Source organism: Myxocyprinus asiaticus, chromosome 3 (assembly GCF_019703515.2).
Source record: "Myxocyprinus asiaticus isolate MX2 ecotype Aquarium Trade chromosome 3, UBuf_Myxa_2, whole genome shotgun sequence".
NCBI classification, from domain to species: Eukaryota; Metazoa; Chordata; class Actinopteri; order Cypriniformes; family Catostomidae; genus Myxocyprinus; species Myxocyprinus asiaticus.
In genome coordinates this window covers 33,069,937-33,089,039 of record NC_059346.1, presented here as the reverse complement: position 1 = coordinate 33,089,039, position 19,103 = coordinate 33,069,937, and the positions used below count along the sequence as shown (strand labels likewise).

Here is a 19,103-nt window from a genome sequence, read left to right as displayed (position 1 = left end):
TCGGATTCTTCCGTAAATATTTAGTTTATACATAGGGTTACGTTCTACCTAAGTTTAATGGTGCAACGCTCAAATATTTATTAGTGCATAAATTGTGACTTAGTGCCCATTTACGCCACACCTAGGCTAAGTTGTAACGTACGTATAGCTGGTGCAACTGGCCCCTGAATCTGACCCACAACCAGAGTAACTCCATCTGGAGCAAGAACATTTGAGCCCATTAATAAAACAAACACAATAAACACTCACACAGAAACAGAGAAGAGGAGGATCAGGGGAATTTGTAGAACACCACATTTATTTTTAAAAATAACTCACTTGGTGAGCATTAACAACCTAGCTTGTTACACACACACACACACCTGGTAGCAGTCGTGTAATTGCTGCTGTCTAGCTGCTGTTCGAGCGTGCTTATGGGAGCCATACAATTAACCCTTAAATCCCTCTCTCTCCTGTCTTTATTTTTTTGTCATTTTTAACCCCTACGTTTCTTTTCTCTGCTTGCGTTCCTGCCCACATTTCCATCACTGATCACTAATCACTACAGTAGAAACCATTTTTGTTGCCATGGTTATGGCCCATAGAGTGGAAACAATCTTCACTTTGTCATTGGGGGAATATGGGTAATTGAGTCCTGTGACAGTTTGACAGCCCATTAGTATTGCTGGGGTAAACTATAAAGAAGCTACAAAAACATTCACCTTACGCTTGTTTGTGAGGCTAATTAAAATGAATAATGAATGAGTCTGTATGTGTAATTTTAAGTTCCTGTACAGCCTTTTAAATGACAATGTGATGTAAAAGTAGTTATTAATGGCTAGTTACCCTGAATAAGCGCACGACCTGCCCGGATCTGGAATGGTTACATTAGGGGGGCAGCAACATATAATGGACTGCTATCGATGTAAACATCGATGGGGTGCATTTGTATTCCGTCGACGGGGGGTAGGATTGATGGGGGTTGCGTGTGTCTTTAGTTCCAGCACATTTCATCAGGGTTAAGGTTAGCGCCACGACGAAACAATTCGCAAAGCCCACCCCAGCATCCCCCTAGATCTGGCCCTAGCACACAACATAACTTCTTGAACTTATGCAAATCCTGAGTAGCTCAACATATTTGTATCATAAAGGAGATAGAAAGCTGTGGCAATAAATTTAGAAAATTGTTATGGTGTTTTTTAAATTCAGCTTTGGCTAAAAATCTCTGCAGACATCTGAACTTGTCAAGAGTCATCTGGGGGGAAAAAAATCCTAGAAAAACTGCATGAAAAGCTGAAACATTTAAGTGACTGGTTTAAGGAAACGGTCACAGCAGGAAGATATTTCTGTCACATCACTACACCCTTATGCCCTCCAGGTGATTATAAGTTCGATGTTAAAGGAGTACTTTATCAAAATGAAAATTGTCATTATTTTCTCATCCTCGTGTAGTTCCAAAACCATATGACTCTGTAACTAATGGCTTAAATTTCTGTCTATTCCTCACACAACGCTATTACATGGTTTCAGTACATTAGGGATGTGGTGCAAAAGTTGTATAGCCTATGTTTATGGTGCATTTTTGTCCTTTATGCTGCTTGACAGCACCTGGTCACTAGCTGGACTTCCATCCAAATATTTGTTATGCAACTCTTGGGATATTGCATAAAAAAAATGCTGGATGGAAAGGCTACAAGCTCCCTTGAGGTGGATACATTTTGCGCCAAAGACCCCAGAAGTGACTAATTTGTTCTCTTAAACACATGAGATGGAAACACTGCTTCATTTGCATGAATTAAATTCGTAACTTGAATGGAAATATAGTTATGTGCATTCAGAGATCAATTATAGCCAAAGAACACACCTGTTTGCAACAGCCTGTTACAGCAAAGAGAACCAAGTACTTAAAGCACACACTATAGTTACTGAATGACAGAGCAAGAATGAAGACACACCTCTAATTGTAGTAACTAAGAGGGATTTTCCATTTGTGAAAGAATCTTAAACAGAAACCTTCCGCCTTCATGTTTCCTCCCTGACGTCAGCCTTGCTGCAACGCTTTTATGCAGCAACGTTAACAAGATGTTTTCTAAATGTTGATGTCCAGGCTCTTGAGGAATTAAGATTATTACATGCCCATACCGAGGGAAAAAACATCTTGCACATCCCCATTCTCACTCCCACAGAGGGCTAAGGTCAAAATGAGTGGGTTCAGAGTTATTTCACTGTGATGTCTGGAGGATAGTGACACTGGAGGATGGAGAACAGAACAGTGACTGTAGGCTGCTTGTTCTAAACCTGTGTCCTGTCAAGACACCCCCAAAACATATGATATTTAACCAAAAGTTTAACTGTTTCTGTAACTTCATCTACACATTCTTCATACTATCATCTCAGTTTCAAAGAGCTTGCATCTCCTGGCATAGACAAATATGCTGCTGCTCAACAGACTGTATGTCAATGTCATAATTTGATATTTTGACACACTGAAAAATACTTTTAAGAATGTTTAAAGCCTGGATTCAGTTTTTATAGAGCAGTTGTGTATGGAGGAGGGCATGTCTCTGTTCCGTCGATTCAGAAGTGATCTTCACTCGAGAGTCAGCTCTTTGAAAACTCCAGGTTCGAGATGATATTGAATTTTTAAAATTTTCAAGTTCAGACATAAGGTTGCCAAGCTTGATGCAAATCCTAAAGCCATATAGCTTAATTTCACTGATTTGCCTGAAAAAAACAATTTTGGTGTACACTTTAAAAAAAAAAAAAAATTTATTTATTTTTTACCAATGTTCCAATTTTAGGAGATTATGAAACCACATGGCAGCAACTGGCTCACTGTATAAAAAGCTAACTAATGCAATGGAATTTACTTTGGACAAAGGAAAATGCTGAATGCACAATCTAGATAACATTTCTCATAATGACCATGTTTACAAGAAAACTGTTTTTTTTCCAGGGTTTTTGCAGAAAGCGGCATTCTGAAACATCATGCAAACGAGAACGGTGATTTCCTTACACCATTTAAGGGATAAAGAAAAAGCAGTTTAACACATTGGTTTCTCCTGGAGAACACATCTAACGTGGCCATGTAAACAAAAAAGCGGCTTTCTTACAGTTTTTTTTTTTTTTTTTTTTTTTTTTAAAGAGTATGTATGTGCGTGGAACAGACTGGAGAAACAAACATTATAGGATGGATCCCAACAACAAATCAACACAGCGGAAAGAACTCAACATTTCTGGGAGTACAGCAGGAAAAGCACACACACTAAACTATACCCATTTATACACACCAATTTAAAATATTGACTGTCCCTCACGTTTGCTTATACTGTATGCGCTGGAACATTGGGGTAATCCCGGAGTTTTCATAAGAGGGGAACCCCGGGGACCTGGGTAGCTCAGTGGTAAAGACGCTGGCTACCACCCCTGGAGTTCGCTAGTTCGAATCCCAGGGCGTGCTGAGTGACTCCAGCCAGGTCTCCTAAGCAACCAAACTGGCCCGGTTGCTAGGGAGGGTAGAGTCACATGGGGTAACCCCCTCGTGATCGCTATAATGTGGTTCGTTCTCGGTGGGCGCGTGGATGCTGCGGTGGGTGGCGAAGCCTCCACACGCGCTATGTCTCCATGGCAATGCGCTCAACAAGCCACGCGATAAGATGCGCGGGTTGATGATCTCAGATGCGGAGGCAACTGGGATTCGGCCTCCACCACCCGGACTGAGGCGAATCACTACGTGACCACAAAGACTTAAAAGCACATTGGGAATTGGCCATTCCAAATTGGGAGAAATAGGGGAAATAATCCCCAAAAAATAAAAATAAAAAATAAAATAAGAGATAGAAAGTTAAGGAAACAAACTCAGCAACAACTCTGGAGTATCTGGAAAAATAAAGTGAAGCAACAGAATAACAGAAGTCTTCCTCGGATGCCATGTTTGTTATTTACACAAGCGTCACTGGAAAATTAAGTTGCTGTGGAGAAAGCTGCTTACTGACTGAGCCACATTTATACTGGAGTGAAGAGTATGGCGCTTATACAGTGCATGTGAACGGGAACGCCATAAGCTGCTTTTTTGGGGTCAATGTAAACGTAGTTCATGACTAAAGCCAGTGCAGCTAATTCATGTATTTGTTAGGTCATCAGGGAAACTGATCATCTAGCAGTCAGAACACAGTTTGCTGACTAACCTCAGTGACATAATTTGACACATCTGAAACTAAAAGGGTTTTTTTCTGGCCCCAACAAAATTTTGTGCATTGCTTTGGATAAAAGCATCTGCTAAATGAATAAATGTAAATGTAAACCATTGTAGAGAGGGAGACAGTAATTTTGGTTGACCAAGAAGCCTCTACAGGTCAACAGAGGACATCTTAGTTTGGAGATGGAGGGTCAATTTTGTGCATGCATAAAAATGACACTTTAACACAAACACTTCAGAAAGAGGAAGTCAAGATATGTGATTGTGTACTCTTCTGGACACAAACCAGAATGTGTGTTTGTTTCTCTGTGTTTCAGAGTATCAGAGCTGCAAGATTTAAAATTTATGCTGACGTCTTGTGCATTACATCTTGCTCTGTTAAACAGAACTTGCATGAACTGGCCCAAAACACCTTGGTAGCATTTTTGACAAAACAGTTGAAGTATCATCAGTTTGCCAAGTGCCATCTCCTGCTGCAGGCAAGAACACTTAACCCCTGGGTATACTCCCATTCAGACTGGAGTTATAAAAGTGCAGGTATCTGCAGACCTCCTCACACACACACTCTTGACTTGCATATCCACTGTTATTGTTTTTACCTTCATCTCCTGATGATTAGCAGCGTTTACATCATCTAGTGCTTCTTTGTGACAGCAACGGCTCAAAATGTAAGTGTTGCCACTTTGTGGACCCACTAATAAGTGCAAATAACTCCAGGCACATGCACATTCTGCACGTTTAAAGACACGCAGTTAGAAAAATAGGGCTGCACGCGTTCAGTGCTCGCACACTCTGCTGATGACGATGCTCTGTACACGGACGATCAGCGTTTGCATTTGACTGAAGTATACTTTGGGCTTTACTCCACTGAAGTGCAGATGTACTTGCCTGAAGCTAGGGCTAAACGATTTGGACAAAAAAATTGAAAGCGATTACTTTGAAAAACATGGGACTGCAACAGCAATATGATTATTAACATTAAAAAAGACAAAACAAAAAACAAGTAAGTGATGGAGCAAAATTAAGTCATAGGCAAACATGATCTACTGTCATTAGAAATACTGTTTAAGAAAGGGTGTTCACACTTAAGCCCTCTTAAAAAAACAGTGAAACATAGAGGGGGGACAAAAAAACAATTTAAATCATTGTATCTATTGTGTACCTGTTTATGTAAACTTTCTGATAGAGTTTTAGCTCATTTGGAACCCAATAATAAGTTAAGAAATTATGGAAATATTTTTGTATCATTTTAACAATAACTTTTTATTATTATAACTATTTTTTTATAAAACAATACCATATTTATGAAATATTTCCTTAACCTGTATGCGGCATAGCTATGCAGGCCTATACTGTGGCCGGTACACTGAAGGAAGACATGATGGAAGAGAAATGCTCTCATCCACTCTTCTGTCCATACAAACCCAGTGTTATGAGGTTACTTTAGATTTGGATAGTAACTTTTAGTGGCTAAGCAAATTTGGAATAACACACACATGCAATTAGTGAGTCTAGAGCGTAGTAATTTAACAGGCTTAGCTCGTTAGCCTCACACATGCTTTGAGTAACACTACAGAAAACAGAGCTGCACACATACAGTAAGAGCAGTTCAAGTGTAACACATGAACAGTATGATATGACTAGTGTCATTTCTAAATGTTGATGTCCAGGCTCTTGAGGAACTACTGAAATTATGTAAGTTGTCCATCTATTTAGACTCAATGAGTAAAAATATACTTGTGTAATAATTGTGTAATTTATGAGCAGATTATGTGTGTATCTCAATATGTGTTTGACAGCCAGATTGCATCTCAAGAAATTTAAGTGTGAAAGTAATGAATCCTGTTCTAGATATTTTGCATTTTCTTTTTGATATATTTTGATGTTTTATTTTATAAAACTAGTTGTCTTGAGAATATTTGGAAAATTTCTTACTATCTGGGCATTTTGTAGATCCATTTTTGATAGTTATACATGCCAGGTCTCTAAAGACCCGAATATGTAAGAGTGTTTGGTGAAATTCCCATGCATTTAAGGGTTAATTCAATTGCAGCCTTTGCGGTTTGATAATCGCCTGACATCATAACTCTATTTCGATTTTATTTTGATTAATTGTTAAGCCCTAACTGAAACCAAACATTCTTCAGAGGGTGTGCTACTATACTGCACTACCAGACCCATTCCATTCCCTGCCATCTCTGCCAAACTAAATAGAATGCAAGCAATGCTCTATGAAATACTCTTGACTTGACATTTACAACTTGTGGTTAAGATGTTTGTTTAAACACTAACCTAGATCCTGAAAAAAAAAACCACTTACAGCACTAACAAAAAAGACTGTCATACTGTTGACAGTTTTTTGCTGGAAAAGTAATTCAATTTGTTCTTAGCAAGCTCTGGGAGCATCCTATCAGTTCTGAATTCATCTGATGCATTGTCACCTTTCACATATTTAAGATCAAACCACATTACACATTGCAAGAAAGTTCTGCATGAAAGTTCTTCCTGCAGGTGAAAATGTTATTAATTTAGCTCTTCTAAACATAGTTCCCAAGCAAATGTCAATTATATTTATTGGGCCTTTTGTCCTTCTTTGTTGATTTCACTGTATAGGCTCATTTGTCTTTTTGTTTTAATTCATGTACATTGTTTTGCACTGTTTTCAATATTGACCTATTTAAGTGATGCTACTTTTTCATCACAGTGGCCATATTTGTGACCATCAGCAGGATGAAGCAATGGTGGTGAATGGAAAAACACCATTGAAACGATATCAAAAACTGCTTTTGATCCATGCCTAGACCTGGGCAAATTTGACTTTAGCGTACATTTTAATATATGTTTTATCCATGATTCATCACCATACACAGGCAAGTCTGATGTGTGATCTGTGAGAACATACGCCTACCGATACATCAATGTAAACATCTCTCATTCGGAAGTTACAAATGTTTTCTGGTCCAATTTAATCACAATATTGAGATGATCCCATCTGTCTGAATGTAAGAGCTGCTTTTAACCCATGAATGATACACAAAGCAACCAAGGCATATTAGTGTATATGACTAATATGTTTACATTGTAGTCTGTTGATGTGAATGAAGTCTGTGCTTCATAATCTTATGATGTGTTGTTGATTAACATTAGTATATACACATCAAATATAAAGGGCATGATATTGATATTAGTTCTTTTCATTTATTTCAGTGTGGTACAATTATGATAGGCCAACCTTTATACAGTCATAATTATATCTGACTCGATTTTGCTATAAATATAATTGACAATTGTACAGATAAATGACATGACTGAATAAATGAGCAAAAACCAACAAGTGTTTTATCCGATGCTTGACTCTGGCAAAATTAAGCTGCATCACTTGAAATATATAACTTAATTGAAAGAAAAAACAACATGTTGCTCTGGTAAGTTAACAGTTGTATCCCTTTTTCAAGATTTATAAATAGAAAAAAAAGAAAAAAATTCACCAGCTTTTGAAGCGTCGTGGAGTTTTGGTCACAAACATGCCGAAGCGGTCATACAGTAACGTCACATGAAACAGGCTGATATGTAGCTAAGCTGTAAATGCTTGGCAATACGATTTTACAAATATTTGTCCTGCCAATAAAGCACCATAAAAACAAAAAACTAACACTATGAATTAAAAATTGTGCTTTTAAGTTGTTTTTAAAATATCATTACACAACAAATGAACCAATTTATTGGCCATAATATCAAATACTCTGAGCATTTACACACACATACAGACACACCAGAGTAGGGCTGCAACTAACGATCATTTTGACAATCGACTAATCTAACAATTATTAGAAAGATTATTCGACTATTCAGGCGATTATTGCAACGATTAATCAGTAGCTCTTAACCAACTATTCAGCTTGTACTTTGACTTAAAAGGTTGTAATAAACGTGCTTACTAATAATAAAGAGGACAAAATCATCTTTTAAAAATACCTCTAAATGACATTCATTGAACTAAAGGAAAACAAATTACTTTGTTTAATTCAGTAAAAAAAAAAAATCATATTGTAATTAAGCCTTGTTTTGTTTTCCATTTAAACAATCTAAAAATCCTTAAAACAAGATACATTTACCTGAGAAACAACATATAATATATTTAGATTTCTTTCAGAGAATGTATCTTGAATATAAGTTTTTTTGGATATACGTGTATTTTTTCACTTGTTCATTCATCTGCCAGTGCAGTAAAATCAAAATATACTGATATTCAAGATCTATTGTCTAAAAGAAAGTCTAAATGTATTATAAGTTGCTTCAGGAAAATTTATCTTGTTTTAAGGATTTTTAGATATTTTAAAATATTTAAATATTTATTATTATATATTCAACATTCTCAGACAACAAATTTGTCTTCTGCAGTATAGCTCCTAAAGTAAATGTACTTTATTTTAAAGGAGTTTTAGAAATTTATATTGGAAAACAAGCCAAAACAACAACAAAAAGTATTAAGTTGCAGTGTAGATAATGGGGCGAAGACTATCCTCTCTCACCTTTTTGCTCACACTGATCCATCTTTAACTCAAAAAACTCTCTCTTCTTAATAGAGCTGCATATCACCGATTTCCTTCACAATAAGATACACACCACAACACATATGTATTATGATTCACTTTGTGGCGAGCCATCACGTTGCCCGCCCCAGAGTGTACATCAGTTTCAATCTCTTCCCCCTTAGATCGGGTCGCTTCACATGACTCATAGAAGCACCGCTGACCGCACAGAGATATGCCAGTTTCGGAGTTTATACTTATTTACATAACCTGCTTCCTTATTATTTGAACTTTAATAAAGGATGCATTAAAGATATAACGGCGAGGTGTTTCTTTAAAGATGCTCTGACATGCAAGTTTTGCTTCAGTGAAACGGCATCTCCGGTTCCATTTCCACAACGAGAGTGCTTCTGTATTTAGTTATTTTGTATTTTTGCATTATAATTCCCTCATCCTTTGCGATCTACATCACCTGAAGCTGTTTGAAAGTTTAGTGTGCATCTGGACTGTAAGCGGTGTCTTCTTCCTCTCCTCAGTCAGGCGTGAACTGCAGTGCTGCTCTCGCGCGTCGTCATTAAGGCCGCAACACACCATGCTGAAGGTCGGCCGTCAGCCAATGTCAGGCTGTCGTTGAGCGTCTGTCGGCCTAGTTTTTGCGGTGTGTTCCGCACCGTTGGCACTAGTCAGACCCCGTAGGCAGCTTTTCGACTGACTGAGCATGTTGAATCGGCAGCGGAGCCCGCCAGTGAGACAGATCAGTCTGATTGGCTGTTCAGCTTAGCAAACCAGTGCACGAGAAGAAAAACGGAAGTGACGAAAGCAAGCAAACGAAGAAATCTAGAGGGCACACACACAGAAGGCTCTTCTCATTTTTCATCTTCATCTCATCTGAGCATTCGTCTGTGGTGAGTGAGATTGGTGTGAAAATGGTAAGCAAGCGCTGCTTTGTTTATGGTTTACCCGCAGTCCTAGCTCTTCCGGTTTCCCTTTTTGAATGCCGAAAACAAACTACTGCCACCTGCTGGTATGGAGAGTTATTTCACTCAAGCACAGAACGTACTTGCTAGTTGGCCACTGGGTGCAGTCTTTGCGGTGTGTTCAAGAGCAACTTTTTGGCCCAGACACAGGTGACGTGAGGCGACACCACAGTCGGCTTAAGTCGCCGCTAGTTCTTTGATGTCGGTTTGGTGTGTCTGGGCCTTTAAAGTCTCATATGATCTCATGTTACGTTAAATGAGATAAAACAACTATTTGACAATGAAAATGTTTGACGATTGTTGTCGATAATGTCAACTAATTATTTCAGCCCTAATTAACACTTGCTATATTTGTGCAAACTGGGTGGAGAGAGAACAAAAAATGTCAACTGCCAATGAAGTGAGTGTGAAAGTATGCATGAGATTGTGTTTCTGTGGTGTGGTGGTGCAGTTTTTTTACTTTCTACCTTCTCCATATATAACGTTTTTCCATCTGCTCTCACACTCAAACAAATCACCCTACATCTCAGATGTTGGATAACCTCCTGAGCCTGTCTAATAGTCCCTTATATGGTCTCAGTTGCTGGGTTTACATCCAAATGTTAACAATTTTAAACGCATTTCTAAACTTTGACTAAAGAAAATGCAAATCATTGCAGATTTCAATCCACTACATCATGCACAATATCTTGAGGGAGCCTGCCTTGTAATAATGGAATAGCTGAATTATCTCCTTTGTTTGGGGAGAGTTCTAAACTGTTTTGGCAGATTGTGGGGACCCACTTTAACGTCCAACTGTGGTTTAAACTCTTCCGAATGTCGAGGGCTATGTTCGAAGAATTTCTTTGTTGCGAGAAGGAATGGAAACACATGCACAAATGGTCAAAACACAATGTTTTTCAAATAAAGTGTTTATCACCTTAATGTGCATTTTGACCTATGCAAAACTCTACAAAATGCACCTCTACCAAGGGCATAAACTTTGTGCGCATATTAAGCATTTCCATTCAGGTTAAGCCCAAATTTTAAATTCACATAACATTTGTTGGATGGAAACCCAGCAAGTGTGTTTGTTTGTGTGAGATATGGGAGAAATTCTGAGCATATCTGTGTAATGTTAGAAAGAGAGATAGATGGGATGGAAGCATGTGTTTACCTCTTTGGGTTGACTGACACTGGGGTAGAGAACCCTTTAAACTTAAGCTCACTCAAAAACACACACACCGCTTATCAGCAGAATTTGACTGGTCATACTGAGATCAGAGAGAAATTTCTTTCTTTGACTGATTTTCTCCAGCTCTTGTCAGCTCATATTCTTAAAGTTCACCATCACCATCTTCTAAAATTCCCTATGTTCTCAATAGAGTGCAACAGAGCCCATAAACTTTTTCAGCAGTCCTGGTTCCGGATGTTTATTTCCCATTTTATTATTCCATAAGGATTTCATAAAATTCTTAATAAAAGAGTTCCAAGTCTTGAACCAAACCAGCCAGCTCAGACGTGACTCACATTACAAAAGTTTGGGATTTTCCCCTAAGGATCATGGGTAGTGTAGTTCTTCAGCAGAAATTCCGCTATTAAACATGATTTATTTTTTTAAATAAAGATGAAATAACACTGATTGATGGCTTCAGCAGAAACATTTACTATCGATTAATAACCTCTGAGCTCATGTTAGGTCAATCTAACATTAAAAATAAATTGCCCTGACCAAAACATATTTCTATTGGGCAGACCCTTCTGCCTCCTGAGCAGAAAGAAAATGTTTGGAAACTTGTGCTGTGCTTGTGTTTGAAAAATGTTTTCAGTTTTCTGTTCTTGAAATTGCTGTACTGTTCTAGGTTGTAGGTCTTGATTAATCAGTGCACGTATTTCTGCACATTTTTCTCACAGCTACAGTTTCTTCCTGAAAATCAATGGACATGCAAAAACAATGGCCATTAGTTTGCCATGAAATTTCTAGCTTTTTTCTTATATTTCTCAGTCTGCCTTGTGCATCAATTTTTCTTCAGACTGTACGAGAACAACATCAGAAGTGTGCAGCTGTGCATGTGACCATGGTATGAAAGTAGCACCTGCCACCAGCCAAATGCAGGTATTTTTCGCATAGGGGCGGTGTCTTTATATTAGAGCATGTTAATGAGAGAGGACTCTCTATCTCATCCATGCTATGCATAATTAGAATTACATTTTTATTTTTTGCTGTTTTTGATCAACAACTGACTTTAAAAAAAACAAAGGGTATTAAGAGACATTATTCATTGACAAATGGGTTGTGTGGATCTCGTCTTTAGACACACCCACATTACACGGAACAACTTTTGCTCTCAACATGCAGTGAAAGGATCTCACTGCTGAATATTCCACCACTATACTACACAATCCCTGGTAAGAGAAACGCAAACATATACCAGCCGAACATATACATTTAAGTCGCACAGCATGAAATTTGGTTGTAAATGCAAGATTTCCTTTCATTGTAGTGGAGGGTAGCGCAAAAGATCAATCTTGGGATTTAAGAATCGATATCGAGATAGTTAAAATGAAGATTGGGATGCATCGGGAAATTAATATTTTTACCCACCCCCAAGATAGACAGATAGAAAGACAGACAGACAGACAGACGAGATAAAGACAGAGAATGAAAAACAGAATGTTTGTAACTGAGAAATAAATCACAGATTTTAAAACAAATTGTTGCAATGACAATGACATTAAGTTCTTCGGAAGCAACGACACAACTGTAAATGAACTCTATTCAGTCCACGCCATCACACACATAAATACAAAACACTTGCATGCACACACACTTGCACAATGACCATGTTGCATTTAGTTAAATTAAGATAATTACAACCACAACTGAGGAACTTGTGTTCCATCAACACTTGCACACTGAGTACCACCTGATCGAGCATGAAGACCTTGTTTGAGCAAGCACCCTGATACAAGGCACCTGTACTTCTATAAAATGTCTTTTTGTTTTTTTTAAAAAAGTCAGCCTAAAAGGGTAACCTGACCGGAATAACCAGTGTGTGTATGTGTAGGGGTGAGAGGAGGGGAGGATCAGCGGGTGCTAATGCAGAAAGGATACATGAGACACTTTGAATGTGTCTGTATGTGTGAATGTATGTCAAAACCTTGCTAAAGGCATGAGCAAAATTTTAAGCAGGTACACTGACACAGAAATCATTAACAAAGATCTGTATTCTAAAATGTCCTTGCAAGCAGCTCACCTCCCCTCTCTCAAATCTCCATATCTTTAGTCTCTTTTCGCAGTGATGCCTGATTGTTGATGGTTCCTGTGTCATGAGTTTGTCTGGAGCTTTCCTGAGAACTGCACTGACTACACCAAGGTTACCATAACCTAACACTGCACTATTTGTGTTATGTCACACTATGTGTTATCAGTCACATATTACCTGGTATTCCACTAAAAACGCAAGCTAAAAGTTGAATAATTTTTAAAATAGGCTGGATGGCCCACTAGCAACTCTTCTTCTAGAATCCAGGGTTTATTTGGCCTATTGTACTTGGATTGGGTCCCTTGAGGTGTGTGTGTTCATAGTTCAAGGACCTGTTTTGGAGATGCCACTCTTTCTGTACAATAGATAATAAGCATGAAAAGTACAATGCTTGAGTACTTATCTCCCTGATAACTGAGAAACACTCCCCATGACCTCAAGCGCACACACAAACACCAGATCAGATCTTGTGTCATGGGGGGGGGGGGATTAGCAGAGTGCACACATGCTACGCCTCTCTCTAAAGTGTGGTTTTAAAGAGAAAGAAATATTGCAAGAATGATAAACCCAGGGAAACACAAAAACTAAGAAGGTGTGAATGTGTAACCTTTTCTTCAGACTGAACTCTACATTAATAATGCACATGATTCGAGTTTCTGCATCTCTTTCCACTCTTGTTATCCTCAACACTTCCCTTCTTATCCTCTTCACTTCCCATCTGTTCCTCTCCACTCCTTACCCATCCTGTTATCCTCTTCTGTCTTACACTGCCTCTCCTACACCTTTCTGCTATCTACTCCCCTCTTGTCCTTTCACTCCCATTTTAACACAGTGTAATTTGGATCTGGGGCAAAAGCCCTGCGGTACCTGAAATAAGGCCACTCTCCAGGAGACCAGCACAGGTCTCGGTGTCTCACTTTCTCTCATGCACAGGAATAAAAATAAATCATTGTAGGCCTATTTTCGCATCTGCACCATCAGTGGTGCATAGAGAGAGAAAACTTTATTCATCAGAGTCAGAAAAGTCAGGTTTGAAGTTGAGGATGGGGTTTGTTGGAGCATCTGTAACAGCACGCATTACTTTTGATACTAGCGTTTATGCTTTAGAAGTTAAATCCAGGGTTAGAAATTAATAGGGGCTCAGAGGAAAAATGTCACAGAAATTAACAAAAATGCCTCGAAATTCTAAATATGGGAGCAAACAAATTCCCCATAATGAGTTTATTTTTTATTTATAACATCTGATATTTTGCAAAAGTTTTAGGCAATTGTGAAAAATGTTGCATAGTGAGTACGTCTTCAAAAATAATGCCATAAATAGTTTTCATTTTTCAATTAACAACGTCAGACATAACCCAGCAAACATGAAAAAGCTAAATCAATATTTGGTGTGACCATCTTTGTCTTCAAAACAGCACCAATTCTCCTAGGGACACCTGGACACAGTTTTTCTTGGTTGTTGGCATATAGGATGTTCCAAGCTTCTTGGAGAATTTGCCAAAGTTCTTCTATCTATTTAGGCTGTTTCAAATGCTTCTGTCTCTTCATAGAACCCCTGAATGGCTCAGTGTTCACTGGGGTCTCTGTGGAGGCCATGCCATCTGTTGCAGGGCTCCTTGTTCTTCTACTCTATTCCATTCTATTTGCAAAAAGTGCCTAAAACTTTGCACAGTACTGTAGTTCTTAATATTCTTTTTTTTTTTACTTAGTTATATCATTGTATTAATAAAATAATATCTATACAGAACATTAACATTAAAACATGCCTGTTGACACTGTAACTAAAATATTCCCAAATGAATCGATATTGTATCAAATTGAAATTGGAATCTAACTTAAAATCAAATTCAGAAATCAGTGCCAACAGCCAGCACTACAAATATTAGTTGTTTTTGGTTTAATATTAACGGTAATGTCCAACAGTATCTCATTTTTCAGAATGAATTGATTAAATTGAAGTATGTGTCATTTCATAAAGGTTAGAAAAACAATTGTCCTTATGAAGGTAAAAAAAAATGCCCCTTAAAAGTTAATTTCTGACCCTTGCTAGATCTTGATGATGTCATCTTTTTGAAAGTGACAGTCAAGATTGTGGTCTTTCTCAGGGGATTTATAATGCCAGAAGTGTTTGAGGCTCCATAGACAAAGATTTGATACAGTACGACTTGTTCTCAAAGTTAGCAGAGAGGCTGAGCCACTCTTAGAAAAGTGTAGTGGTTCATCTACACTCAAAAAAAAAAAAAAAAAAGCAAAAATGTCTATGAGAACTTCGAGACTTACCTTGCAGCTGTTTAAAACGGCCCTCCAGGATGTTGGAATATTGCACCTGGTTTACAAATGCAGCAGCCGAGAGACATGGCTCAGGTTCCCGTGGATCAAAATCCATGCCTCCTCTCTTTTGATGTAACAAATGCTAGCTTTCACTATGAACCTCACAGTCAGCTTTCATCCAAAACAAATGAGCAAAGCACCTCTGCCTCTGTTAGCCAGGATTCATAAGCATGGCACAAATGTTTTTTTTTTTTTTTTTTTTTTTCTCAAATGTAAGGTTGAAAAACAAGAAGAAAATAAGAGCCAAAAATTTTAACTTTCCCAATGTTGCAAAAAAGTTTGCTTCAAAAACAAACTCTCCAAGTGTGTGAGTGCATCTAATTGTTTCATCAGTGAGCGCTAACCCACGCCATGCTGTTTCGTCCGTTTAAAAAAAAAAAATGTATCCTTTAATTGATTCCCTTTCCTTATTCTCTGGCAAAATGGAAGAATCACAAGTACAGATGAAGGGGGGAAAAAAGGTACAGTAAGGACAAAATGTTCTCCCCTCTTTCACCTCTTTCCCTCTTCACGGCTGCAGACAGTTCAAAGCTCTTTCCTCACTCTTACACACTCACTGCGCACATATACACCTTGTTTGAGCAAGGCTGCAAAACTAGCTGCACTCGGCTTCCTAAGTAAACAAAGCCTCCTACTCTCTCTCTCTCTCTCTCTCTCTCTCTCTCTCTCTCTCTCTCTCGGTTTCTGAGCTTTGGCATTTGCATAAGGTGTGTGTGGGAGGAGCGAAGTTCAGGCACAGCCTGAGGTAGAGACAGACAAGGGGGGGCATGGAGGTGTGGGATGAACCATTTCTGAAGGTGGCATGGGGTGGAGCAGAAGTCAGGAGATGGATGGTTTCACTGGATAAATGGGCGTGGGGGATCAGATCTTTGAGGTGACAAGATAGCTAGTATAATCGAGGAAAAATAAGTTGACAGCTTTCATAAAAAAATTTTATGAGTTGTAACATTAAGCTTAAGTGGTTTAGATTTAGAAGACCACTGCCTTTATTTCATCTCAAACTCTTGCTTTCCTGCACACATTCATAGATAAAATAGGACGTTGAGGCAGGAAGGAAGTACTTGAGAAAGACTCAACAAGCCAATGCAGTCTTTCTTCCTGTGCAAGTGTGTGTGCGCCACCTCAGCAGCTATGAACATGGCTGGCAACGCCTGCAGTGACAGAGAGCTTAGCATGAACTCTCATCTCAGGATGTAATGACTTGTTATAAATCAGTAAACAGAATTAATTTTATATTAGCAAAACAAAAAAAACTAGTCAGAAAAGCCCTGAGCAGGGAATTTCTTTCTTTGTTTCTCTCACACACATTTGCATAAGGAATTCTGGCACACACTCATTTCTCCTTGTGTGCTCGTGTGTGAAAAGATTTTACAAGAGGAAGTGGTTTAATGAAGACCATTCCAGTTGCAGATTGCGCTGCTTAGCAAGTGACACCAACAGTGACCATCAAAGAGAAGAGAGCAAAGGTCAAATCATAGCCAGAGGGGCCTGGGTAGCTCAGCGAGTAAAGACGCTGACTACCACCCCTGGAGTTGTGAGTTCGAATCCAGGGTGTGCCGAGTCACTCCAGCCAGGTCTCCTAAGCAACCAAACTGGCCCAAATTGAGTCACATGGGGTAACCTCCTTGTGGTCGCTATAATGTGTGGTTCTCGCTCTTGGTGGGGCGCGTGGCGAGTTGTGCTTGGATGCCGCGGATTATAGAAAATAAAAAATCATAGCCAGAAGCACTAGTAAATTAAAGTACACTTTATTGTCCCCGAAGGGAAATTTGTTGTGGAATTCATGTTGTTGCATAGACAAAATAAGAAAAAACACATCACAAAAACATAAAACAATACCACACAGACACACAAATAGTACACATAATATAATACAAATAATAACATATCATCAAGCTAAACTATTTTAACTACTAAACAAGCTATTAAACATTCGCACAGATACAGATAAAAAGGAATTGTTGTATCTATTTAATTTGCAAAATGGAACTCTATATCTTCTCCCGGAGGGAAGCAATTCATACTGTGAATAAAAAAAAATGAGTTTGATCACATAAGATCTTCTGCACCTGATTAAGAATACATTGCTCATATAAACCCTAAAGATTAAGATGTTCTTCCTGCCCAACAATTTTCATTTGTTGTCATTACCAGGTGCACCAATTTAGATTTGAGCTGTATAGTTAGGTTCCCAAACCATACCATAATACCATACCTGACAATACTTTCTAAAACAGCTTTGTAAAACAATAACATAATATCCTTGTTAACTCCATAAAGACGTAGTCTGCGTAAAAAGTACAATCTCTGGTTCAGACGGGTGCAAACCCATTCAGTGTGTTTTTCAAGTAAATGAACTATCTATAAAAATGCCCAAATACTTATAAGTCTGCGTTTGAATAATGTGTTGGTCATGTATAACCACTTGACGATGGTCACCTATACATTTTGGATCAAAGACAATCTCCTCAGTTTTCTTTGCGTTTATTATTAACTTATCACACCAGTCAACAAACCAGCTTATTTCTGACTGGTAGATAGTGCTAATATTGTCCTGCACATAAAGTAAACTTAAAATAGCTGTGTCATTCGAATATTTAAAAATGTAGTTGTGTGAATGCTTACTTGAGCACTCATTTGTAAAAAAGTGTAAAAAGAATTGGTGAACTAACACAGCCTTGCGGAACCCCTGTACGAATATTTTTTTGTTGTGAGAGACAGTTATTTACTTTCACACATGGAGATCTATCAGTTAAAGAAAAATACCATTTAATAATAGATGGGTTTACACTCAACTGCTCCATCTTTTTAATTAACAAGTGGGGTTGAATAGTGTTAAAAGCAGAGCTAAAATCGATAAAAAGTAAAGGAGCATAAGCTCTATGATCCTCTAAATGTTTCAAAATCAAGTGCATGATGCTGTTAATAGCATCCTCAGTTCCCCCTCCCTTGTTTATAGACAAACTGTAAAGGATCTAATTTGCTAGCAACCTCTGCTTTAAACCTAGACATAATGCACTTTTCAAAACATTTCATAACAACAGACGTTAACACGACCGGTCTAAAATCATTATTGTCTAATGGCTTAGCTATCTTTGGAACCAGTATGATCACAGCACTTTTTCAAAGACTGGGAACAATACCGGTATCCAAAGACTGTTGAAATATGGGGCACCACGCTGGAGTCAATTCATCTGCACAACTTTTAAAAATAAAGGCAGAAATTCCATCAGGGCCTGCTGATTTCTTAGGGCAAATGTGTTTAAAATTGTAGTTGATCTGGTTCGCAATCAACAACTTATCTTTAATAATACCTAAAGTGGACCCTAATTCAATAGTGCTATTCTCAGAAGTATGACCACAATTCTCAAATCTTAGATAAAAGTTGTTTAAATCATTGGCTTTCTGTAAGTCATCAAGAGTAGATACAACGTTCCTTGAAGACTGCATATTAGTTATAGATTTCATAAAATCCCAAAGCTGTTCAGGGTTGGACATATAAAACTTCTTCTCCAAGAATTACTTATGTTTCTTCCTAGCATCTCTTAATAGCTGATTCAATTCCTTCTGAACAAATTTTAATGTGAGACGATCGTGATTTCGAAAAGCCAGTTTCTTTCTATTAATACAATCTTTTATCTCCTTCGTTATATAAGGTTTGTTGTTGGGGTAAGTGATCACCTCCTTTTTGGATACCACATTATCCGTGCAAAATTTAATGTAGTCCATCGTTACCACTGTAGTTTCATCAATGTCCTTGCTATGGAGAACTTCCCAATCGCTGCAGATGAAACAACCTTTCACAGATTCAACACTGTTCTTCGGCCACACATTTACAACT

The 19,103-nt window shown here is 38.1% G+C and overlaps 2 protein-coding genes across 5 annotated transcripts in view; one reads left to right on the top strand and one right to left on the bottom strand.

Moving 5' to 3' along the window:
- Positions 1-19,103, top strand: part of LOC127427940 (mucin-5AC-like) — a 184,695-nt gene that overhangs the window by 90,694 nt on the left and 74,898 nt on the right. The window lies entirely within an intron of this gene.
- The window catches only part of LOC127427795 (spectrin beta chain, non-erythrocytic 1-like), a 123,532-nt gene that overhangs the window by 49,138 nt on the left and 55,291 nt on the right, over positions 1-19,103 (bottom strand). The window contains exon 1 of one of the 4 annotated variants that reach the window (XM_051675583.1): positions 15,212-15,903. The exons of 2 other annotated variants lie outside the window; for them this stretch is intronic. In XM_051675583.1, the coding sequence (XP_051531543.1) occupies positions 15,212-15,317 (106 nt within the window). In that variant the 5' untranslated portion in view covers positions 15,318-15,903. Of the gene's footprint in view, positions 1-15,211; positions 15,904-19,103 lie in introns of those variants that run through there. One more of the 4 variants, XM_051675596.1, reaches the window with a different exon arrangement.